The sequence below is a fragment of the Lepidochelys olivacea genome, assembly GCF_965140295.1.
Source record: "Lepidochelys olivacea isolate rLepOli2 genome assembly, chromosome: 1".
NCBI lineage: Eukaryota > Metazoa > Chordata > Testudines > Cheloniidae > Lepidochelys > Lepidochelys olivacea.
Genome location: NC_140411.1, coordinates 64,761,329 through 64,786,814, shown reverse-complemented (window position 1 = coordinate 64,786,814; position 25,486 = coordinate 64,761,329). Strand labels below are relative to the sequence as shown.

The 25,486-nt window shown below is 38.2% G+C and overlaps 1 protein-coding gene across 1 annotated transcript in view; it reads left to right on the top strand.

Moving 5' to 3' along the window:
* The window catches only part of NAA16 (N-alpha-acetyltransferase 16, NatA auxiliary subunit), a 109,137-nt gene extending 85,423 nt beyond the window's left edge, over positions 1–23,714 (top strand). Inside the window, exons 10-20 of the mRNA XM_084639645.1 lie at positions 3,890–3,962; positions 4,204–4,373; positions 4,754–4,906; positions 12,194–12,322; positions 12,945–13,158; positions 15,213–15,406; positions 16,591–16,699; positions 17,509–17,607; positions 17,937–18,077; positions 21,620–21,717; positions 22,031–23,714. Coding sequence (XP_084495771.1) covers positions 3,890–3,962; positions 4,204–4,373; positions 4,754–4,906; positions 12,194–12,322; positions 12,945–13,158; positions 15,213–15,406; positions 16,591–16,699; positions 17,509–17,607; positions 17,937–18,077; positions 21,620–21,717; positions 22,031–22,231 — 1,581 coding nt within the window. The 3' untranslated portion in view covers positions 22,232–23,714. The remainder of the gene's footprint in view (positions 1–3,889; positions 3,963–4,203; positions 4,374–4,753; positions 4,907–12,193; positions 12,323–12,944; positions 13,159–15,212; positions 15,407–16,590; positions 16,700–17,508; positions 17,608–17,936; positions 18,078–21,619; positions 21,718–22,030) is intronic.
* The last annotated feature ends 1,772 nt before the right edge of the window (positions 23,715–25,486 follow it).

Below are 25,486 nucleotides of genomic sequence, written 5' to 3'. Positions count from 1 at the left end.
TGAAAAGGTATTACTTAAAACTGGTGGTCATGACTGATAAACTAGTATTGTTTAAGTAGTTAACAAAATGAAATGCTAAGTTATACAGTATGGTAACATTTTAAAAACTATATTCAGTTTTTCTTCTGTTTGCTCTTGTTTACAATTTCATAAAGTAAAATATTGAATAATTTTACTTTAATATATTAGTCATTTAATTTGATTTAGTTAACCATCTTGAGTGTTTAGCATGATGTAATGTATTTTGACTAACTGCTGTAATACAAGATGTAATTAACTCAGTATTCAGCAGATCGTTTTATCAATATTTTAACATGTCATAGCAATCTCTAAAAATGGAATTGGATAGTTTTTGTGCTTGTCTCTGAAAGGATTTATTTAAAAATATTATTGTCTGTCAAACTGACGAGTTATCACACTAAGAAGATGAATTTCCCCCATGCTACCTCTTAGTTAAGAGAACACAGTTTATTTTTCAATACTATTCCACTCAGGAAGAGCTATTTATGTACAAGAATAAAATAATTAAGAAAATGCATTTGTGTGAATTTTTGGAAATCCGTTACCTATTCATTTATAACAAATAACTTATGACTTTAAGGTGCATACATGTTGTTTGCATTTAAGTTTGTACGATAAAAATATATATTTGAGAAATACAAACAATGCAGAATTTACTTAGGATATAATTGGGTTTTGCTTAGCTTCATAATTCAGTGCTTTCATTTTCAAATGTAACCAACTCATATTTTGACTGAGTAGTACCTGTGAAAACGTGCTATATAAGTTTCATGAGAGCGGGTGCTTTGGAGGCCAGAGAGGTAGTTATCCACTCTTAAGGTTGTTTTTTTTTTTTTTTTGAATCTACAATTAGTTCAGACTGTGGCAATCTGCTTTCTTAACTGTGGCAGCTGTTTGGAGCACGTTACACCTGTCAAAAGCCTGCATTGGCTTGATAATGCTTCCAGATATAATGCAGGGTACAAACGCTGACCTGTAACTCTGTCTGGTCTAAGTCCTGATTACTAAGAAGGCTACCTGTTGCGGTAAAGAAGAAAGGGTACTTCTGCCTAGAGCCCTTACCTTTAATCTCTCTGAGGGACCAGAGGCAAGGGTGTTCTCACTGGAGGGTCCTCAGTTCTGGAACTGGCTCCACAATTATCCCAGTGAAGCCTGAGTTTTAAGTCATGGTGGCCTGCTTCTGTAACCTTTTGTCTGAGGAGCACAACTGTGTCAAAGAGATGAACATTTGCATCTAAACTGTAGGTAACATGGTCATATTTGAGGACTTGGACTGAGTAAAGATGAATCATATTTGCAGGACATTAACTTTGCCTTGAAGTAGCAAGTACGCCAAATTGAAAATTGCATTAACTTATTAAATCTGAAAGCCCATTACAAAATCTTAAGATGATATATTATGTAAATGTCAAAATGAGTATTGAGTTGGAAATATGTTTAGATATATTTTTCTAAATTATTAGTGTTGCTGTAAGAGATGAAATAAAAATGGTCAAAGTGTGTGAGAGAGAAGGAAAAATGGATTCCCAGTGAATGTATACTCATAGCAAACAAAGGTTACACTTATTTTCATCTAAAGAATCTTTGGAATAACATCTATAAAATACCTGATTTACAGAGTAACTTCTTTTTTGCAGTTGTTTCCACTGAGTTCTTCAAATATTACTCTTGCAAATTTATCATTTAGATTGTTTTTCAGAATTAAATTTCCATTATACTTGTTTTATAGAAACAGAACTCAGTATACAATACTGAATGGGGAAGAATTTAGCATCCTGTTAAAGAGCGAGTGCAATTTAGTAGAATCTGTGTCACTTTAGGAACCAGACAATGCTCAAATTGGTTCCTAAAGCATGTTTGGTATTTCTGAAGTCAGTATGAAGATTTAATTCCTCTTGACATAAATAACTCTCAAGCTAGTAAAGCTTCTTGACCACAACAAAAATTATCTGATTTTTTCAGTAGTTAAATGAGAAGAATTTAAAGTCTGGGAGCGCTTCAGATGAGTAATGAAAAGCACTAAGGAAAGGTGGCTTGTTCTGTTTTGTGTAGTGTAGCTATATACCTTAAGCTTGCTGCTTAAGGGGAAACTAGTATTTTCAGTATTTTAATATTCTCTTAAAAAAAGAAAAGGGTTGTATAAGAGGTTTTCTACTGGCCCTTTAAAGGTCCTTTCAACAAATGGAAGCAGGTAGGTCTGAGAGCAATATCAGATATGTTTCTCTCCTTTGTCTGCTTGCCTATGTGGCTCTTCAGCACTTTTTCTCCTTTGTTAAAATTTAGGTCTGTGGGGCGGGGGGGAAAGGGCTAATATGTAAGTGCTACGATATTTATTTTATTTTTTATCAAAAACATGACTTCTGTTGAGATTTTTTTCAAAACTCTTTTTATGCCCATTCATAAATATAACCCCTTTTGAAGAGTTCACAATGGCTTCATGGCATTTAACAGATCCAATGTGAAATAATTTACTTTGAAAAATGAGACTTGGTATTTCCTGACACATTAAAGTGTGTTTACTTAAGATAAGCCCTTCTGACCACTTCACTTAGTCTTCTAGAGTGACCTTTAGTTTTTGTGTTGTAGTTCTCATACTTTTAAAAGTATGTTTTCAAAATGTTGCATATTTCATTAGATTTAAATCTTGCTAATTTTGCAGGGTTTTTCCATCATTTCTTCTTTTAACTTAGTAATTATTTTGTTTTATATAGAGAAGATTGTGATCACCAAACACATTCTGTGTGTAACAATCCAGATTTTAACTTACATCTGTAAGTGGTGAAAAGCTAATGCATTTATGTAACAGGTCCATAGAGTTGTCCCCTCCCATATGCACCATGCTCAACCCAGATTTTAAATGCATTTGAGCATGTACTGTATTTTGTACACATATTATAATTGTTCCTGTTCATCTTAATTTCTAGTCTTGTTCCCTTGAGAAGTTGGATATTTGCTAGACTTGAAAGGCAACTTTTAATCTCCGTTAACCTAGCTACAAAACAATGAATTGTACTAAAAGAATTCTAAAGCGTTCAGGAACAGATGTATTGCACTACCAAGTCATCTGCTCTAGAATAAAATCAGTTGGTTCTTATGATATTACACATAACTCTTTACAGAGAGTGTGTTTGTGTCAAGATTGTACAATGCAAATTTCGGATTGTAGGCTAAATTTTCAAAAGAGACTATTGATTTCAGGTGCCTGAACTTTTGGGTGACCAACTTTAGACATTTAAGGGGCCTGGTTTTCAGCAAGTGCTGAGCATCAAAAATCAGGCCTCTTTATTTAGATTTAAAAATCTAAGTCATATAGCCAAGGTTCTAACTGCCCTAGCATCATTAATAACTCAATTAAAATGCCAGCAGCGTTCATGTAGTCATTTCACAGGGACTCAGCCAGAGACCCCTTTCCACCCTTCATCCTTATGAGAAGCATACTTGCAGCCCTCTTCAGAAACCAACCCTCTTCAAGTTGTCTCAAGCTGGGCATTCAAAAATCGAAGTACCTAAAATATTTACTAAGCAACACTTGGGAGGGGGTGACAAATCAAATACATTTAATTGAGTTTTGATGGCTAATTTTCAAGAATATAGAGTGGGGAAAAAAATGTAGAACAGCTACCATGGATGAACACAAAATATCTTGTGAAAGTGATGGAACAGAAATTGTAGTTTCTAGAATACACATATGATCCATCCAGTATTTTCCCCAGTTAAGTATCTGTTTATTTTAGTGTAGTTCCTTAAACACTGCTTCACTGTATTTTTAGGTGATGTGATACAACTGTAAAAATGTTAACATGAGCCTATTTCCAACATTTATAGTATTTTAAGGCAAACGTTTAAATTTATATTTTTCCATATATAGGTAGAAATAATTCAAGAACTTATTACTGGTTACGAAGCCTCTCTGAAAACCTGTGACTTTTTTAGTCCATATGGTAAGTTTCAATGGACAGGTATTAAAATTACATTTCAGTTACTAATCCCTGTATTGACAGTTATCAATAATTGTTGGAGTGCTGCTGCCTTTTGCCAGAGAATAGTTATATCTCTACCTTTTTGCAAATGAAAACAATTTAGCAAATATTGCTCAATTTATCAAGTTTTTTTTTGTGTTTTTCCCCAAATGAAGTCTTCAACCTTATTGGCCACTGTAATTTTATATCTGTTTTGTTACAGAAAATGGAGAGAAGGAGCCCCCAACGACACTACTTTGGGTTCGTTATTTCCTGGCACAGCACTTTGACAAACTTGGCCAGTGTTCATTGGCCTTGGAATACATTAATGCTGCAATTGCAAGCACTCCAACATTAATAGAACTGTTCTATTTAAAAGCAAAAATTTACAAGGTAAAAAAGTTGAATTAAATATGTCTAATTTTAGGCTGAGAGGTCCCTTACTCAGTTGAAATTTTCATAAGATTTGATAATGTGATTTTCTGGTTTGGGGCATGATCATTTGCTCTGTTTTTTATTTGACACTCTGTTCTGTCAATCAGAAAATGTAAACACGCTTTCCAGTTTGTTTATACTATGGAGTAAAGCATCGTAACTTACAATGAGTGGTCACTTTGGATAGTCCACAGGAAAAAAAGACTAAAATCTACCTTTAACATTTCTACGGTGCTTATAAATCCTGGTGCCAAAGTACTAATAGCTATAAAATGTCTATATTTAGTCAAAAATTTATTTAAGAATGAAATATAACTCACTTTTTTTTTCCATAACAGCATGTAGGTAATCTCAAGGAAGCTGCCAAATGGATGGATGAAGCACAGTCTTTGGATACAGCAGATAGATTCATCAACTCCAAATGTGCAAAATATATGCTCCGAGCAAATATGGTGAAAGATGCAGAGGAGATGTGTTCCAAGTTTACAAGGGTAGGAAATATTGTTTTAAAGAGGGGGTTGGTAGTATTTTCAGTTGGATCAGTTGGATGTAATTATCTGATACCGCATCTCTGCCAGAGTAACTGATTTGAGTGATAGCAGAAATCTACCCATTAGAGATATTTGTCCATTGTTAGGGTATGTTTGCCTGTGTAATTATAACTTAATATTAGTAATAACTAATTTTCTAGTAGACTATGATGTAGCACAGATGTTACTCCAGAAACATTCACAAAAAGAAAAGGAGTACTTGTGGCACCTTAGAGACTAACCAATTTATTTGAGCATGAGCTTTCGTGAGCTACAGCTCACTTCATCGGATGCATACCGTGGAAACTGCAGCAGATTTTATATACACACAGAGATCATGAAACAATACCTCCTCCCACCCCACTGTCCTGCTGGTAATAGCTTATCTAAAGTGATCATCAAGTTGGGCCATTTCCAGCACAAATCCAGGTTTTCTCACCCTCCACTCCCCCACACAAACTCACTCTCCTGCTGGTAATAGCTCATCCAAAGTGACCACTCTCCCTACAATGTGCATGGTAATCAAGGTGGGCCATGTCCAGCACAAATTAATGAAACATTAATGCATTGCCACGCATACAGGAGTAAGTCCCTTTGTGGAACACACTTGATAGCTGTCATGTCTTGGAAAATTGTCATTGTCAAGCTATGTAACTTGGACTAATGGTTTAAGAACAAATCTGCATTTCAAATTGTTCATGCTGAATCCAAGTCATTTCAATAAGACTTAAGCCTGGTCTACACTACGAGTTTAGGTTGAATTTAGCAGAGTTCTCTCGATTTAACCCTGCGTCCATCCACGTGACGAAGCCCTTTTTTCAACTTAAACAGCTCTTAAAATCGATTTCTTTACTCACCCCCGACGAGGGGATTAGCGCTGAAATTGGCCTTGCCGGGTCGAATTTGGGGTACTGTGGATGCAATTCAATGGTTTTGGCCTCCAGGAGCTATCCCAGTGTGCTCAGTTGTGACCGCTCTGGACAGCGCTCTCAACTCAGATGCACTGGCCAGGTATACAGGAAAAGGCCCACGAACTTTTGAATCTCATTTCCTGTTTGGCCAGCGTGATGAGCTCACCTGCACAGGTCACCATGCAGAGCTCATCATCGCAGGAGACCATGCAGTCCCAGAATCGCCGAAGAGCTCCAGAATGGACCGAATGGGAGGTACAGGATCTGATCACTGTATGGGGAGACGAATCCATGCTGGCAGAACTCTGTTCGAAAAGACTAAATGCCAAAATATTTGAAAAAAATCTCCAGTGGCATGAAGGACAGGGGCTATAACAGGGACCCACAGCAGTGCCGCGTGAAAATTAAGGAGCTCAGGCAAGCCTACCAAAAAACCAGAGAGGCAAACAGCCGCTCTGGTTCAGAGCCCCAGACATGCTGCTTCTATGATGAGCTGTATGCCATTCTAGGGGGTGCAGCCACCCACTACCTCAACCCTGTGCTTTGACACCGTCCAAGGAGTGGGAGGCAACACGGAAGCGGGTTTTGGGGGCGAGGAAGATAATAGCTCACAGCAAGGAAGCGGAGAAACTGGTTTCCCCAACAGCCAGGATCTGTTTATCACTGGACTCGGTACCCCCCGAACCTATCCAAGGTGGGCTCCTGGACCCTGAAGGTGGAGAAGGGACCTCTGGTGAGTGTACCTTTTGTAAATATTTATACATGGTTTAAAAGCAAGCGTGTTTAACAATTAATTTGCCTTGGCATTCATGGTCAGTACAGCTACTGGAGAAAGTCTGGGAATGGAGCGGAAATCCTCCAGGGACACCTCCATAAAGCTCTCCTGGATGTACTCCCAAAGCCTTTGCAAAAGGTGTCTGGGGAGGGCAGCCTTATTCTGTCCTCCATGGTAGGACACTTTCCCACGCCAGGCCAGTAGCACTTAGTCGAGAATCACTGCAGAACAAAGCATTGCAGCGTATGGTCCCGGTGTTTGCTGGCATTCAAACAACATCCGTTCTTTATCTCTCTGTGTTACCCTCAGGAGAGTGATATCATTCATGGTCACCTGGTTGAAATATGGTTGTTTTAGTAAGCAGACATTCAGAGGTGCCCGTTCCTGCTGGGCTGTTTGTGGCTGAACAGAAATCAGGGTTAGTTGGGTTTCCGCTGCATGTGAACCTGGAAACTGCAGCCCCTCCTTTTAAATTGCCAACCCATTTTAAATGGCCAACCCAATGGCTACTTCATATGGGAAATGAGGGTGCTGCTGTTTGAAACCATTCCCACATGTTATGAAGATTAAAGAAGCCAAAAGACTGCGGCTTACCATGGCTGCCTGCAAGCCGAATTCTGCTGCCCGGCCCTGCGTGAGTGATCTCTCTCACCAAACCGGCATATCCTCAGTAAGAGGCACAATGTGACCTTGTAATGAAAGCACATGTGCTTTGTAATGTTAACAGCAGGATTTACTGTGAAAGAGTCTACCCATTGTTCTATAAAATGTCTCTTTAACTACTACTTTCCCTTTTTTTCCTCCACCAGCTGCATATGTTTCTCCTTCCCAGAGGCTAGCAAAGATAAGAAGGCGAAAAAAACGCATTCGCGATTAAATGTTCTGACCTCAGGCTGTCCTCCCACACTGACAGAGCACAGCAAAATACATGGAGGCAGACAATCTCAGAGTGCAAGAAAACACAATATGACCATGAGGAGAGGTGGTGGGCTGAAGATGTTAGGTGGCATCAGCTTGCTGAAAGAAGGCAGGAGTCAATGCTCAGGCTGCTGGAGGATTAAACTCTCATGCTCCAGCATATGGTTGAGCTGCAGAAAAGGCAGCAGGAGCACAGACTGCTGCTACAGCCCCTGTGTAACCAACTACCCCCCACCCCAAGTTCCATAGCATCCTCACCCAGACGCCCAAGAACGCGGTGGGGGGGCCTACAGCCACTCCACCCCAAAGGATTGCCCAAGCAACAGAAGGCGGGCATTCAATAAGTTTTAAAGTGCTGTGTGGCCTCGTCCCTCCCTCCTCCACCACCCCTCCTGGGCTACCTTGGCAGTTATCCCCCTGTTTGTGTGATGAATTAATAAAGAATGCATGAATGTGACGCAACAATGACTTTATTGCCTCTGCAAGCAGTGATCGAAGGGGGGAGGGGAGGGTGCTCAGCTTACAGGAAAGTAGAGTGAACCTGGGGGGCGAGGGAGGTTTCCATCAAGGAGAAACAAACATAACTTTCACACTGTAGTCTGGTCATTTCTGAAACTGGTTTTCAAAGCTTCTCTGATGCGCACTGCGCCCTCCTGTACTCTGCTAATCACCCTGGTGTCTGGATGCGCGTAATCAGCAGCCAGGCGATTTGCGTCAACCTCCCACCCCGCCATAAACATCTCCCCCTTACTCTCACAGATATTGTGGCGCACACAGCAAGCACTAATAACAATGGGAATATTGGTTTCGCTGAGGTCTAAAAAGAAAAGGAGTACTTGTGGCACTTTAGAGACTAACAAATTTCGTTAGTCTCTAAAGTGCCACAAGTACTCCTTTTCTTTTTGCGAATACAGACTAACACGGCTGCTACTCTGAAAGCTGAGGTCTAATAGTCAGTAAACTGCGCCAGCGCGCTTTTAAACGCCCAAATGCACATTCTACCACTATTCTGCACTTGCTCAGCCTATAGTTGAACAGCTCTTTACTACTGTCCAGGGTGCCTGTGTACGGCTTCATGAGCCATGGCATTAAGGGGTAGGCTGGGTCCCCAAGGATAACTGTTGGCATTTCAACATCCCCAACGGTTATTTACTGGTCTGGGAATAAAGTCCCTTGCTGCAGCCATTGAAACAGACCAGAGTTCCTGAAGATGCGAGCGTCTTGTACCTTTCCCAGCCATCCCACGTTGATGTTGGTGAAACGTCCCTTGTGATCCACTAGTGCTTACAGCACCATTGAAAAGTACCCCTTGCGGTTTATGTACTCACTGCTTTGGTGCTCCAGTGCCAAGATAGGGATATGGGTTCCGTCTATCGCCCCACCATTGCAGCAAAGCCATCCACTATGACCTGCACATTTCTCCGAGTCACTACCCTTGATATCAGCAGCTCAGTGATAGCATTGGCTACTTTCATCACAGCAGCCCCCACAGTAGATTTGCCCTCTCCAAATTGATTCCTGACTGACGGGTAGCTGTCTGGCGTTGCAAGCTTCCACAGGGCTGTTGCCACTCGCTTGTAAACTGTGAGGGCTGCTCTCATCTTGGTATTCTTGCGCTTCAGGGTAGGGGAAAGCAAGTCACAAAGTTCCATGAAAGTGCCCTTACGCATGCGAAAGTTTCGCAGCCACTGGGAATCGTCCCAGACCCGCAACACTATGTGGTACCACCACTCTGTGCTTGTTTCCCGGGCCCAGAATCGGCGTTCCATGCCATGAACCTGCCCAATTGACACCATGATGTGCACATTGCAGGAGCCTGTACTTTGTGAGAACTCTATGTCCATGTCCTCATCAGTCTCGTCACCACACTGCAGTCGCCTTCTCCTCACCTGGTTTCACTTTTCTTGCAGGTTACAGTTCTGCATATCTTTATGGATAATGTGCGCGGTGTTTATAGTGCTCATAATTGCCACAGTGATCTGAGCGGACTCCATGTTCCCAGTGCTATGGCGTCTGCGCTGAAAAAAAAGGCGCGAAACGATTGTCTGCCTTTGCTCTGGCTTACAGGGTTGGCTTACAGGGAATTAAAATCAACAAAGGGGGTGGCTTTGCATCAAGGAGAAACAGAGTGGTCCCATCAAGGATAGAACTCAGAACCCTGGGTTTAGCAGGCCATTGATTTCACAGAGAGAGGGAGGATAAAATGAATACATTTAGGAAAAACTTTTTCACTATGAGGGTGGTGAAACACTGGAATGCGTTACCTAGGGAGGTGGTAGAATCTCCTTCCTTAGAGGTTTTTAAGGTCAGGCTTGACAAAGCCCTGGCTGGGATGATTTAACTGGGAATTGGTCCTGCTTCGAGCAGGGGGTTGGACTAGATGACCTTCTGGGGTCCCTTCCAACCCTGGTATTCTATGATTCTATGAATACAAAACAAATCTGGTCTATTTCTTGTTTTGATCCACTTCATCTATCTTTATACATCTTGCTGGCAGCATACGGGGCAGTATGACTGCTGGTCATCGTCGTCTCCTGGCTGCTTATTAGAAGATGGTGCAGTAGGACTGCCGGCAGGACTGAATCACTATGGGACGAAACTTAAAAGGGAAATGACCTGGCTGAGTCACTCCCATGTTTGCCCAGGCACCCCTGACTGACCTCACCGAGGTCAGCTAAAAGAGCACCCGGAGTATGGCGACGATGGCTACCAGTCATACTGCACTGTCTGCTGCCAAAAGGCAATGAGCTGCTGCTATGTAGCAATGCATTACCGCGTCTGCCAGCACCCAGGAGACGTACGGTGAGCTGAGTGGGCTCCATGCTTGGGGTAGTATGGCGTCTGCATGGGTAACCCAGGAAAAAAGGCACGGAACGATTGTCTGCCGTTGCTTTCACAGAGAGAGGGAGGGAAAGGGGTGCCTGACGATATGTACCCAGAACCACCCGCAACAATGTTTTTGCCCCATCAGGCATTGGGATTTCTACCCAGAATTCAAATGGGCGGCGGAGACTGCGGGAACTGTAGGATAGCTACCCACAGTGTAACGCTCCAGAAGTTGACGGTTGCCTCGGTACTGTGGACGCACTCCGCCAACTAAATGCCGACTAATGCACTTGTGTGGGGACTCTCACAATCGACTGTATAAAAACGCTTTCTACAAAACCAACTTCTATAAATTCGACCTAATTTTGTAGTGTAAACATAGCCTTAGGCTTCTAAGGGCCAGTTTTTCAAAGCTATTTTGGCACCTAACAATGCAGATAGACATCTGTTACTATTTAGGTGCTTTTGAAAATCCTAAGCACCTAATTCCCATTGATTTAACTTGAAAATGGGATTTAGCCTCCTAAGCCACTTTTATGCACTCCTGAAAACTTAACTTGTAGCCCCCTGCTTATAAAGTCCACGATGTCTGCATTCACGTGAGTGTAAAAACTAAGGTCCTCACTGCAAAACCGTTTGTATAATTCCAGAAATTTAAGCAGCACTTCAGAAATACCATTCTTCTACCTAAGGTGCTTACTGCTTGTCAGTTTCCAGAAACTGTAGAAATCCACAGTGTAGTCTGGTGATTCCTATAAGCAGAGAACTTTTTCACTAAGTGCAGGTGAGGGAGGATCTGGTTTGATTTCGTGTGCCATTTAGTTTTTGTATAAAGTTTTTTGTACTGTGGAAAATAAGATGTCTTTGTTTTCTTAGAATATCAATGGAAGTCTTTGTTGACTCTTCTATTGTATCATCTATGAAAGTTTTGATCTAGATGTTTATTTTTATCAGCTGACATTTATATTTTCACGTATTAATGGAACAATTGTATTTTCTTCAGATGTAGTAATGCAGTCTATCTATAGTTTTTGATACAGAATTAAGACAAAGATACATTTAAGTGTTAAATAATTCATATGTCAGAATTAGATTATTTAGTAGTGTTTTCCTTTCCTCTTAAGTGTTTTGATAATTTGGTGGCAAACTTGGTTTCTTGTATGTTATTATTTTGATAGTTTATGCAGAACGTGCCTTCCAGTTTATTCAGTAGTTTTTATTGATCTAAAATCTTGAAATTTATATTAAAAAAAAATCCTACACTCCTCAATTTTTATTTATTTTTAATTCCAAATCCAGAGTATAAAACTTTGTTTGGGATCAGTAGAGGTACTAGCAACAAACCAGTAAATATACCTGTTGGTTTTAAACTAGCAGGTGCTTCCTCTGATTCAGGCAAAAAAGAATAAACGAATCCTTCAGAAACTTAGATTCTCATAAAAATGAGTCTATTTCACTGCCTCTTAATCTTAGAAGAGGGAATTGTCTCTTTTCTTGTTTGAATTTATCTTCAAAAAATATTGAGATTTTTTCAAGCATATTAATCTGTGCCCATGTGGCTTTGCAGAAGTACAACTTAAAGAAACAAGGAGGCTGGAAGAAGGATCATTTTGAGCAGGAGTGATTTTTTTTCTTTTCAGAATGTCAATAACTATTCAATAAGAGAGGTTTTGCAGTTATCGCTATTTTTTATTGTATTGCAAGCGTGTTTATAGATGAGTGAATGGTTGTTTAGTAACAAAAGTCATGTGTGAGGAAAAGGGTATACAGCAGTTGATAAATTATTGGTTTCACCAGTTATGAATATCTTCATTTTAGGAAGGGACATCTGCTATGGAAAATCTAAATGAGATGCAGTGTATGTGGTTCCAGACTGAATGCGCTTCAGCTTATCAGAGACTAGGGAAGTGTGGTGATGCTTTGAAAAAATGTCATGAAGTGGAAAGGGTAAGTAGGTAAAAAATTTGGTCTGTTCCTATATAAATTTTTTCATAATGCAGTGTAAATATTGGTTGCCTCAATCAGTTCAGCATGGCATTCTTCACATTTAAAACTCTGGATACTGCAGTTTTTAAAAATGCTGTATAATCTGAGTGTTAACTTAATGGATAACAGATCTTGTTCTTTGTTAATGTAACTATTATTAAAAAAAAGGTAAATGAAAAGTCCAATAACCATAAATCCTTTTGACACGTTATCTAAAACTATTCTTACATTGCTTTGTGCCATCTCTCTTCTACCTGTTCAAAAATGTATATATTGTTTAAAAACAAAATAAAATGGTATAGTATTTTCTGATGGACTCGGAACAATACAAATTGCTGTTCACATCAACGGGGGCGGGCAGCGTTTGTTTTTTGGGTAAATTAAGTTAGCTTGCTTTTAAAAGAGATGGAGGGAGGATTTCTCTTACCTACATTTTGACAATAAATGGTTGTCTCTTATTTTCTGTGTTAGATATGTCGGGGTTGCAAATAATGCTACTTGTTACTCCACTTTGTATCTAAATGGTAATGAACAGAAAATTGGTGAAAGGATTTAAGTGTGATCTTGGTTTTTGTTTTTTTAGCATTTTTTTGAGATTACAGATGATCAGTTTGACTTCCACACATACTGCATGAGAAAGATGACTCTTCGGGCCTACGTAGACCTTTTGAGATTGGAAGATGTTCTCAGAAAACATGCCTTTTATTTCAAGGCTGCTCGATCAGCAATTGAAATCTACTTGAAACTACATGATAATCCTCTAACCAATGAAAGCAAAGAACAAGAAGTGAATTCAGGTACCTAGGCAGTAATGGAGGCCAACATGTGTAAATAACACAAATTAAAACTTACTTAGCTAAATAATATTGCAGGCTATAAAATTATTATATATTGTAACATACAGAAGTTTTCATTTTCTGTCCCTGAATGTTTGATCAGTAACTGAAAAGAAATAGTCAAGAATAAATATTATGACAGACAAGCTTTTTTTATCAAACTACAAAACTAGTAGATGAAAAAAAGACAGATATCGGTTGAATTTAGTAAAGCATTTGGTGTATATAAAATATATTCTAAAAATTCATCTTGTTTTAGATATGAACACCATTACATAAATCTTAAACCAGGAAAATAATAAATGAAGAGGTAATGATAAAACAATCATGTATTGAATTTAGGGGAAAGTAGTCAATGGATTGCTGTAGTAATTGGTGTGAGACCTAATGTAGTTAATATATTATTAATCTAATAGAACTGGTAAACACCACAATACATTTTGTGTGCAAAATACCTACCACTGTGCCTGGAGAAAACAGACAGAGAGACCTAGAGATGTTAGAATTATGTACAGGAAATAAATTGAGCTTCAACTTGGCAAAATACAAGTGAATACATCTGGGAAATAATTTGAAAATGGTATTCATTTGGAAAAATATTTTCTCAAAAGTGTACATGTGAAGGATCTAAGGGGGTAGTAATGGCGAGTAAATTAGTTATGAGGTTCTTCAAACACAGTATGCCTGCAAAGCATCTAAAGATTGTACTTCCCACCCATGCACCAGTGATGCTGCAAGTAGAATATTTCATGTATCCAGAGCATCTTAATGTTGAGATAGCATTGATCAAGGGGAAGAAATTCAAAGATAATAATTTAATTTTTTTAAAGGACAGGAAGAATCGACATATGTGAGACCAATAAATCCTTGTCCTCCCTTCAGAGTATAATAAATTACACAATACATCATGACAGGTTTCAGAGTAGCAGCTGTGTTAGTCTGTATCCGCAAAAAGAAAAGGAGTACTTGTGGCACCTTAGAGACTAAACAAATTTATTTGAGCATAAGCTTTCGTGAGCTACAGCTCACTTCATCGGATCTAAAAGAAAAGGAGTACTTGTGGCACCTTAGAGACTAAACAAATTTATTTGAGCATAAGCTTTCGTGAGCTACAGCTTACTTCATCGGATACAATCAGATCCGATGAAGTGAGCTGTAGCTCACGAAAGCTTATGCTCAAATAAATTTGTTTAGTCTCTAAGGTGCCACAAGTACTCCTTTTCTTTTTACAATACATCATGTATAACAAGATGCACGTTTTACAGCACAGCTCAATGCACTTATGTCACTTTTTCTTTTCTCCACCAAGTTGTCTGTCTGTTTATAGTGGAAGCTTCTCTTATGTTCTTATGAAGCACCTAGTACATTAGCTGTACATTAAATTATTTATGCTATATAACAGTTAAACTTACTTTAGAAGGTAGTATAAGTCTATGCACTTGAAGGGTACAAACACTCCAGTATAATATGAATGTTTTAGTTGGTTTCTAGTAGATATTAGCAAGAGCATTAAGATGATATTGAACTAAGGGTAACAGGTGAATTTAAGTTTGGTCTCCAAGAAAAATGTCATCCAGCTTTTGTTGGGCCACCTGAGATCTTTGGATGAAAGACACGGTATGAGTACACAGTGGTCTAATAATGTCCCAGGATGCAAATAATAATATAGGATTTCCAAACTTCACACTTCATCTGACTCATGGTTTAAATAAATATTTCTAAGTTTCTGGACTTTCATTTTTATATTATTTATATAAACCTTGGCATTTAAGATTACAAAATGTTTTCTGTTGAAAGTCTAATATCCAGTAATATTAGACTACATAGTAATTGGTGCATTTTACTGATAAGTGAAAGGTTTCTTTTTGAAATTTCTGTACAAATACATCTCTCCTTTCCCTATATGAAAAGTCCAGATGCCCATATATTGTTTGAGGAAAAAACAAGATTATTATTGAAATTCTGAGTCTGTATAAATCAGATGTTAATTTAAACTTATTTTATTTTATCTATAGAAAACCTTTCAGCCAAAGAACTGAAGAAAATGCTGAGCAAGCAGAGAAGAGCACAGAAGAAAGCTAAACTTGAAGAGGAGAGAAAGCATGCAGAAAGAGAACGACAGCAAAAGACTCAAAAGAAAAAACGAGATGAGGAAGAGGAGGAAACTAGTGGTCCCAAGGAAGAATTAGTTCCTGAAAAACTGGAGAGAGTAAGCATTGTGTTACTTGTTATGTAAAATTTATGGCAGTTCATCTTGTGATATTCTCTTTGGCCACCCCTCCCCCACTCCCATCCCCACACACTTCTGGAAGATTGTAACATTGGAAATCTTTTAAAGTGAGATTTAAAAATCCTTTTAAAGGGACAAATCAATTTAAAAATTATTTTTGTACAAAACAAATTTGCCGACCATTTTTATAACACCTATAATTAAATAAAAGATTACAGAAAAAATGGTAGTTCACTTTTTCTCCAGTATGTTTAGTTTGTGCATTTGATAGCACTTTGTTGATAATTGTGTGTTTTTTTAAAACAAACACACACACACACACATCCCATGGTCTAAAACAGCAGGTGGAATCAGAGGGAGCACCAGGAAACAAATGAGACGATGCTGGTTAGCATGATAGGCAGTGGTCTTGGAACATCAGCTACCTAGCCATTGTCAGATTTTTGTAGGCACTATTCTTCTGTACAGCTGTGTCCCCTGTTGTTTATATAGGTCTTTTCCACAGCTAGAGAGTAGAGGAAAAAGTAGGAAAATGTGATTGACAGCCACAAAATTTGGCATGAGGACTTAAGTACATTTGTTTGTAAACATCTGAAACTATTTTTTAATTATGAATTAGTTCATAGTTATGAATTAGTTCATTAGTTATTTTTGTTACCACTATGATATTAGTTAGAAGGTACCCATCTGAAATACGTGGCGGTAATGCCACATGTAGCTATAGTCAAACGGGGGTCAACTTAAAATGGTCAAAAGACAGCAGTGATATGTAAACTGTTTATTCAAATACATGTTTCTTGGTTCAGTTTACTTCAGACAGGTGTTGTCATGGTTTACTGGTTGGCTATGTGATCTCTTAAGCTGTATAGGTAATGCGTTCTTGAGTATAAATGAAGATTTTTCTGTTTTGTGCCAATACTCTAGAAATCAGATAGGTGATTGAAGTACTCTTTTCCTTGCTGTGCATAGTGGGACCAGGACAGGCGTGTGTGTGGTTTTTTATTTGTGTTTTTGTTCAAAAAAACAAAAGGGCTAATCTGTCACTGCATGGTGGTTGAAATTCATAGAAAGCTTAATCTTTTAAAAAGATTTTATATATATATATAAAATGTGATAGATGCCTCCTTTTTACATAACCTAAATTTCGTCTTCTATTAAAACAGGTCAAAAATCCATTAGAGGAAGCTATTAAGTTCCTTATGCCACTTAAGAATCTTGTTGCAGATAACATAGAGACACATCTGTTAGCATTTGAAATATACTTTAGAAAAGGTAAAGTATATGCAAATTTTAATTTTTTTTCCAAATGTTCTAATCCTTCTTCAACTTATTTTTACCCAGCTGTAGTCTGTTTACTAACTTACTGAGGCAAGAGTTTCCATCATGCCTAGCATTGATGGATAAATATTACAGAAAACTTAATGTATACCATGTCACCTTTCTTTGGCAGCACATAATTTGTTCTTAAAACTGACCTTAAGAATAAAGGAATTATATAAAGACTATATGCTAATGAGATATGGAGGAAAAAATATTTCCAGTTGTAATTCTTCAGCAATTAAAAAATTAGACTAATGTACCTGATGCAGTGTTGCTAATAACTGTGAGCAGCAGCTCTTCTATAATGGAATGAAGTTAAGGGCTACCACAATGTGTTATGTGTATTTGCGTATTGAGAGTACAGATATGACCATTCTGCATAAGATTTGGTGTTTCTAATATTTGCATTAGATTTACTAATGAAATCACAAAGGAATTGCGGAGATAACTTCCTATAAAAGCTAGACACCTAAATATTAGACTTATTTTTACATGGTTGGTGGGTTTTTCAGAAAACATTGCTATTATCACTCTGTAAAAACACTGATTTTTTTTTAAATTTCTGAAAAGAGAAGAGTAAAAATATGCCCAACATTTTTTTAACTAAATCTAACGGTGTTTGGCATTTTGGGGTATATTTATGAGAAAGTTAAAGATTTGGGTCAGTGTCTGCATTGAAATTTAAAGGAATACAAAAAGTTAAAAGGAAGTGTGTATCTATAACCTTGGTTTTGGTTTTTTGATTCTTGTTTTTTGCACAGGAAAGTTTCTGTTAATGTTGCAGTCTGTCAAGAGAGCTTTTGCTATCAACAATAATAATCCATGGCTACATGAATGTTTGATTAAATTCTCTAAATCTGGTATGTACAATGAAGCAGCTGTAGATATTTTAGTGTCTAAATACTATACAAACACTAATATATTTAAAATAAAATAGACACACGCGGCAAAAAATTGCATTATTTATATACAAAGTGTTCAGAATTTCATCAGAACCTATTGAAGCCCTCTAATATTTTGCTGAAAATCAAAGATGGTAAAATACTGACTTCTGTAATACTGATTTCAACCATTGTGTGTGTGTGTGTGTATGTGCTAAAGTGGTGTATTACTAGACTTGAAGTTTATCTGGACCAATAGCAGCAACGGTAACTTTCTGCTTTTCTTTTCTTTTTTTTTTTTTGTAAAGTATCTGATCATAGTAATCTCCCAGAAATTGTGAACAAGGTCCTAACTCAAGAAATGCAGAAAATCTTTAACAAAGATTTGGAAAGTTTTAACGAAGAGTTTCTCAAACATAATGCTACCTCCATTCTGCATCTGCTCTCAGGTTTGTTTATTTTGATGCTATGAAAATGTTAAATGATGGTAAATAATCACGTTAATATAACAAGGAGTTCTTGTGGCAACTTAGAGACTAACAAATTTATTTGAGCATTCTTCTTACTGTATTTTTCACTCCATGCATCTGAAGAATGCCCAAATAAATTTCTTAGCCTCTAAGGTGCCACAAGGACTCCTCATTATTTTTGCTGATACAGACTAAAACGGCTATCACTCTGAAACCAATCAAGTTAATGTCTTTCTCTGTTCTTCATTCCAATTAGAATATGCCAGAGGCTCAGATACAAATTATTTTTTAAATGTCCGTTTGTTTGAAGGGCTTTAACAATCCTCTTGTCCACTCACTGCCTCATGTGGGAAGCTTTCCATTTCTACAGGATTTATTTTTAAAAGAAAAATAATTTTCTATCCCTTGTGGTCTCAAAAAACCTTTGTAATGTAAACAGTCCTCCCTCCTTATTTTCCACTTAGCTGGAGTGCCTCTGCTTCTGCTCATAGCTTTTCAAAGCAGCAGCAACAGAATGAAAGAACAAGACTAGTAACTTTCACCTCTGCTATTCACAACACTGGGTAATGACAGAAAAGTCAAGAATTATGTCAGTTTTACGCTGCTCTTGTTGCTGCTGCTTAAGAGTGGTCAATTAAGATACTAAGTGGCAGCAGGACACACAAAACAACTTGGGGGTAGGGTAGGGTAGAGTAGAGGAGTGGAGTTGGCAGAAGGCTCTGGATAAAAATAGTTCAGAATAGAAATCTCCTCCTCAGGAAGACAGCGGCATGGGTGAGAGAAAATAAAACTTTTCCCTTCCAGCAGCTTGAAGGTGAGAAGAGTCTTCACATTTATCAGACATTTACAGTGGGATCAATGAAGGGACTCAAGCATTGCAATATTGAGCATCAGAGCACCTAACTTTTAGATGCCTAGAAAATCACAGCAACACTGCCTTCCACAAAGCCAAGTTAAACACTTGGGCTCCTATACAGTGAATGGGGACAGATAGGTGCCTAAGAATATAATCCACAAAACCCAGCATGCTAGATGGGGAGCTGTGTAGGCAAGCCAATAGAAGATGCTGAGGAGAAGCATGTGGGCTAAGCTCTGTCCCTCTCATGGAAATAGGTGCTTCCCTGCAGCCAGGACTCATGTTCCTATCTCTGCTTACAATCCACAAACGGGATCTCATTGCCTGGAGTCAGGTGGTGAGGCACCTAAGTGACTTCTTCCAGGAATGAGTTAGATGTCTGCCTCATTCCACACAAAACAGGAGGAGGAAGAAGTGACCACCTTTATAACTTCTAGCCCACTGGTTACAGCATTTGCCTAGGAGGTAGAAGACCCCGGTTCAATTCCCCGGTCTCTTTCAGAGGGTGGAGGAGATATTTGAACAGGGGGTCTCCCACCTCTCAGGAGTGTGTGCTGACTACTGAGCTATGGGATATTCTGATGTGGGGCTCCCTCAGTCTACCTTAGTTGAAGCTGTTCCACTGTAGATAAATAATGAAAGAGTGACTAAAGTAAGGGGACTGGACCCAGGACCTCCTGGGCAGGTGCCTTAACTCCTGGACTTACAAAATCATATTCTCTCTCGTCTAGTGACTGTTTCACTATGGATAAGACTGTTTAAGTCAGTACCAGTCCAGTGGTTAAGGTATTTTAAGTGGCTGGAAACCAGTAAATCGAGTATTGTAGTGGCACAGATTAAAATTAAAGGTTTATGGAGCATTACAGTGTGTTCAGTACTGTTAGCAAGAATATTTAGAGGATAGGATTGTTGGAGAAAAGGATGGTCCTGGGTTGTAATGTAGATTAACTTTGTGTGACTGCATCACGCTGTCACCTGTTTCAACATAATCAAGTTTGGGTTTGCCTACAGACCTTCATTGCAGTCTACGTCTCTTATAATTGCCAGTCCTGCACACCCAGTACTGGAATCTGCAAGGCAAGCTGGATGGTTCTTTCTTTCTTTCTTGGGCATTGTAGGCTGGTGGGCTAAATCACCATCCTGGGGCATACAAGTGGCCACACACAGTTCAGTTTCTAGCCTGTGCTTGAGGGTTGTGTTTATTCTCCAACATAAAAAAAAAAATTGAAACATGAAACAACAAAATAATAGTCCTGTTCCCTACCTATGTTATGGGGTCCTCTGACTCATGGCAGCTTATTAGTCAGGGCTTTCCCAGTCTGGGGAATCCTCAGGGCTACTTGCCCCCACACAGTCCTCTTCTGCAGCTACAGAAAAGTGTACACCGAGCCCTCTCCTTGTCCCAGACTCTCATGTGGAGTCTGGGTTCCTCATTTATATCCCCCAGCTGGGAATCATCAGCCCCAATCACTTGATGCTGCCCAGCTGGGTTGGCTGATTTCCACCAGCTACCTACTAGACTCCTCTCTAGAGCAGGGCTGGTTGCCCCAGGCAGCCCTGGCTCTTTAAGAGGTAAACCACCCTGTTATGGGCATCATCACTAAAAAGATTCTGCATGCTAAATTAAGTCTTTGATGACAGCCCTCTGCTACCTCATAGTCTTCATTGGACTTGCATTTAAATTGGTTACATTTATTTAATGAATAATTATTAATGATTCCACAAGACAGAACATATTCCAGTTCACCCCTTCTTAGGTGTTTAGTTCAGTAAAGCAATCAGAAATAAAAAGCTATAAAAACTTACTGAGAAAATAATATAGTAAGCAAATATGAGACTGAATTACAGACAAGGCATAGATCTGAGTAAGATGGTGCTGCTTTTATCTAGTTACTGTTTAGGTCAAAACCGTATTTTTTTTTATATTTTTCCTTGCAAGTAGGTTGTGTGCTTATTTAGTTTCTATGCGTTCATATTTGGGAGGGGGCAATGTCTGTTCATGCCCTTGGATTTATTCAGGTTTGATGCCAAATTACGTAAATTTGTAATTCTTCTTCTTATAATTCTTCTTAAAGGCCTGTCATACCTGCCACATGATTAATTATCATTATTCTAGCAGCTCACCTTAACTCCAGAGCTTTTTAAAAATAATTCACGATAGTTCTAAAAAGACATCTGCCAGTTCCTTTATCATTGTAGGGTGCATCTCAACTAGCATGCTGACTTGAATGACTTAGTTATCTAGATATTGTTTCCCTATTCTGCGTGTTGACCTCTTTCCTTATTAACTGTTGCCTCAAGCATCCTATTTCTATTAACATTTTAGTGAAAATTTGAAGCAAAGTTTCTAGTGAGCATTTCATTTTTGTCAGTAGCAGAGCTACAGCTTTACTTTATCCTTATGCTCTTAATGTACTATCAAATATTTGTGCTGTCATCGCTTATAATAAGTAAAATGTGAAAATATAATTTTCTTATATAAAATATAATGGATGGAAAAATTTATATGTTCTAAAATCTGTAGAAAGCCCCAGTCCACGATATCTTTCTTTTTGTTTTTGGATTGTTTTCTGTATCAGTTTATAATTTTACAATAAATCAAGTATTTTACCAAAGAATGTTGTCAGTGTCTGATCGAATGTCTTTTTTTTTTCTTATGCTTAAGGTGCTAAGATGATGTATTTCCTGGACAAATCAAGACAGGAGAAAGCAATTGCTATTGCTACTAGATTAGATGAAACTATGAGAGACAAAAATGTGAAGGTAAGCTAATTTAATTGTAACCTCTTTGTATATTTAGGGACAAAGTAGGCGGTCTTGAGCATGTTATACGAAGCACAAGATACATGTACCCGGTTAATTTTTCTGAATCTTGATTATTAATACCAAAAGGAATATTTTTATTTTGGTTAAAATTATATTCTCGATGTCAGACTTCTGTAAACAAGGACAATGACACTTATTGCCAGCAGAGGGCACTGCATTCATTAATCATGCAAGCGAGATTTACAGAGCCCCATGTTTTCTTTGGTAATAAAATAGTCTAGACTAAATTTAACTGTTCTTGTTTCTTTAGACTTTAACAAAGGTTTTCGAGGCACTGCTTGATGGCAGCTTCGGAAGCTGCCATACCCAATATGAAGAGTATCGGACAGCATGTCATAAACTGTTTCCTTTTACGTCTGCCTTTATGCCTGCCACAAATGAGGATGACAGTAGCTTTGCATCAGTGAACCATACAGCCGTTAACCATGATGTGCTGTCCAATGAAATTTGAAGTCGTGTACAAATAAAATATTTGACTATACCTACAGACTGGTGGGATGCAGATCAGGTTTACTTTTCCAGGATTCAGTTTTTATATCTTACAGGTATAAAATGAAATATTTGGATGCTTAAATGAAAATGGAGTATGCTGTTAGCGTGTGTTTCATCCAACAAGAACTGCCAATGTTTATGTAAACATTATCTCTAATCAACATTTGTCATGTTTATTCTTGTACTGTTTTAAGTCTTTTAACAACAAAATCCCCAAATTATGGACATTAAAGACTACTTTCACCGAAGTGTTGTTACATTTAGAAGTACATATAATAATTTCTTGGTGATGAAATTATCCGTTGAGCAGATTTTAGCAAATTAGAACTGAAAAGTGCTGCTTGTATCAATCCCCGTCATCTTGTTTTGTTGGTTTTGGTTTCTTTAATTTTGGTCCTTCTGGTTTCTTTTGAAGCACATAACTGTAAATGTTGGCTGTTTGCATGTTTCTTGTCAATTCTGTGTCTTATATGGAACTAGTGCTGGTGGATATGGAGGTTTGGTTAAAAATAGATGGTAAGAGTTTTCAAAAACTCTTTTCTATCTACCTTTGTTCCATAGCTATTGTTTCCTTGCATTTTTGAATGGTTTAACATTTTAAAAAAACAGTTGATTACATGTAGTTCCTTGAAATAATAGTGAATATGATACGGTTTCGATACCATTGTCTGTCTGCCTGTCTTCTTTCTTTTTTCATTGCCATTTATTGGTTTGGAAAAGCTACTCCAGTTTTGGGCAGATGCATAAGGTACAATAATGGGGAATATGGTTCTCCTCAGGATCATAAAAATTCATTGGTAAGTTTACTGTATACCTCCATTAAAAGTCTTAGGTGTGGACTTATAGCTGATAAATTTAATACTTCTCTTGCCTAAATACTATTGCTTTAAGTGCTACAAAAGCAACTAGTAGTTGAGGAGTGCATTTTATATTTAAAAATTATTTAAGGGAGCACAAATAGGCTGACTACAAATCACAATGAACCTCTTTCTTATTCTGTGTTCTGGTGCATTAACTAATAAGTACATAAAATATACAACACATCAGAATGAAAGTCTGAACTTAACATAGCTGTTTTAAAGCATAATATTGCAGGACAAAATGACTACATATGACAGCTTTGCATTCTACAAGAACTGCTATCAAAACCTAAATATACTGTGGCTTGTACAAAAAAATACATTTTCTGGAAACTGCAATGGAATCATTCAGTCAGATTTGTTTTTATTTCACTGTAGTGTAAATATTTTCAGTAATATTAACTAGCCCCTCTAAGGCTAATATAAGTTCATGAAGGGGGATTTTATTAAGACAAATAAACTGTTCTAATTAAAATGGTCTCCTTTGTGTGTCATCTGTTTAGATTCAAAATTGTTGAATGAAAAGCTCACTGTAAAATAATGCCAACATATGTTATGCTGTAATAAATTATTTTGTACACACTTGCCTTTGGTTTTAATTTTTTGCAGATTCTGTGGCCACACAATTTTAAAGTAGAAAATCCATTTAACACACATTAGTTTTTCTCTTTGAATGCTCCTAGCCTCAATTCCACAGTCACTGGCAGTTCCACATTGAAACCTGTGTAAGTTGTGAAAAAATAATTCCTGCACCCACAACCTCATAGATGGTTTTGTAACTGATTTCTCTGAGAGACCTCTACAAGTAGCTTTTGTCTCATCAGTCGTCTTGCCCCAAACTGACGTTCATAATGCCTTTAGGTGGGAAAGTAGCCTACGTATAGATGACTCAAGCATAAACAGGGAAAAGCATCTGACTGCAGTTATGTGCCATTGAGCCAAAGCACCCTTTGAATCTGTTTGCTTCTGAAGCAGCCTAAGGTGTAGAAGTTAACTCACCCAGCATCCACTTTCAATATTTGGTCTGGAAACTGGTGTCCAAATGGATGAAGGTGTAATCCAACACCCAATAAAGGCAGAAGTACTATAGATACAGGTATGGCATGATAGGAATGCCACTGGGATCTGCTTTTCATCTTGATCTTAGAAATCTTGAATAAAGCCTAGCCTTACCCCCAAGACAGAATATTCATAGCACCATGTCAACAATCTGTTACCTTGAAAGCAGTAGGAATATATAGTGTAAAGAACAAACATCGTTGGCAGGTAGATGAACTAGGTCTGTGGCTTTCAAGCTTCCAGAATGGTCGAAGCCCCTGTGAAAAGGGTTTATTAATTGTAATAATTGAATCCTTTCATTCCTCTCTGCTCTTTCTGGACCTTCTGTAGGGGCTGAGGCTGGCTAAGGTCCATGGCTGGGGTCACAGGTTCAAATTGGTCTTGTATAATCACTTCTGACCATCCTACAGACCACTGCAGAGGAGGTCTAGGGTGATGTACAAAGGAGAGTACATCTACAGAGGTGTCAAGGGGTGGATCCTGTCTGAAAATGTGTTTGGAAATGCATGCTACTTTTGCAGTAATTCTAAAGACAAAAATGTCAGGCTTGGCAGGGATGGTAGCAGCCTCCACAGAGGGGATGTATGCCATCAAAAGCTGTTGCACATGAACTCAATGTTTATGTACAGAGAATTTTATATAAAATATATGTGTGTATATGCTAATTGTATGTATTCTATTGCAAGTTTGCCTCAGGTTTCTACTAAATTCTAAAATGTTTATTATAGTTTTGCTCTCCTTTCCTTTTCCCTTCATTTCTCTTTCTATTGTGTACTTTTTTTTCATTTTTGCTTCCCATGTCCCTCCTTTCGCCTATTTCTATTTCCTTCTCATCAGTCTTTTCTTTGCTTTTCCGTTCTCTTTTTCCTCACTTGTGTGACTTCACTCAAACTCCACTTATTACTCCACAATCAATAATCTCTAATCCTAATTCCCTTCTATCCATTTATCCCACACTACCTTTCTTCAGCAATCATGGCCTTCCAGGAACCTTGGGGTAGTACAGCACCAGCACAAGGTCTATGAATACGGTTCCTACATGCTGTGATGATAGAAATAAACAACTGGATTTCTCCTTCCTATAGTAACACTATCCACAAAGATCTGCACTATACCCTCTGGGCCAGCTTATTTGGCCTTCCTATCAAACTTGAACTGAACTCTGACCCTCACAGATGGCATCAAGTCCAGCAGCCTCAGATTACCCTGCCCCAAACCATTCTCTCGAGTCCAACAACTCTCCCCAAGATTTACCTCAAGCCTCCCCTTCCCTTCATTTTGCCTCCTCCAAGGCA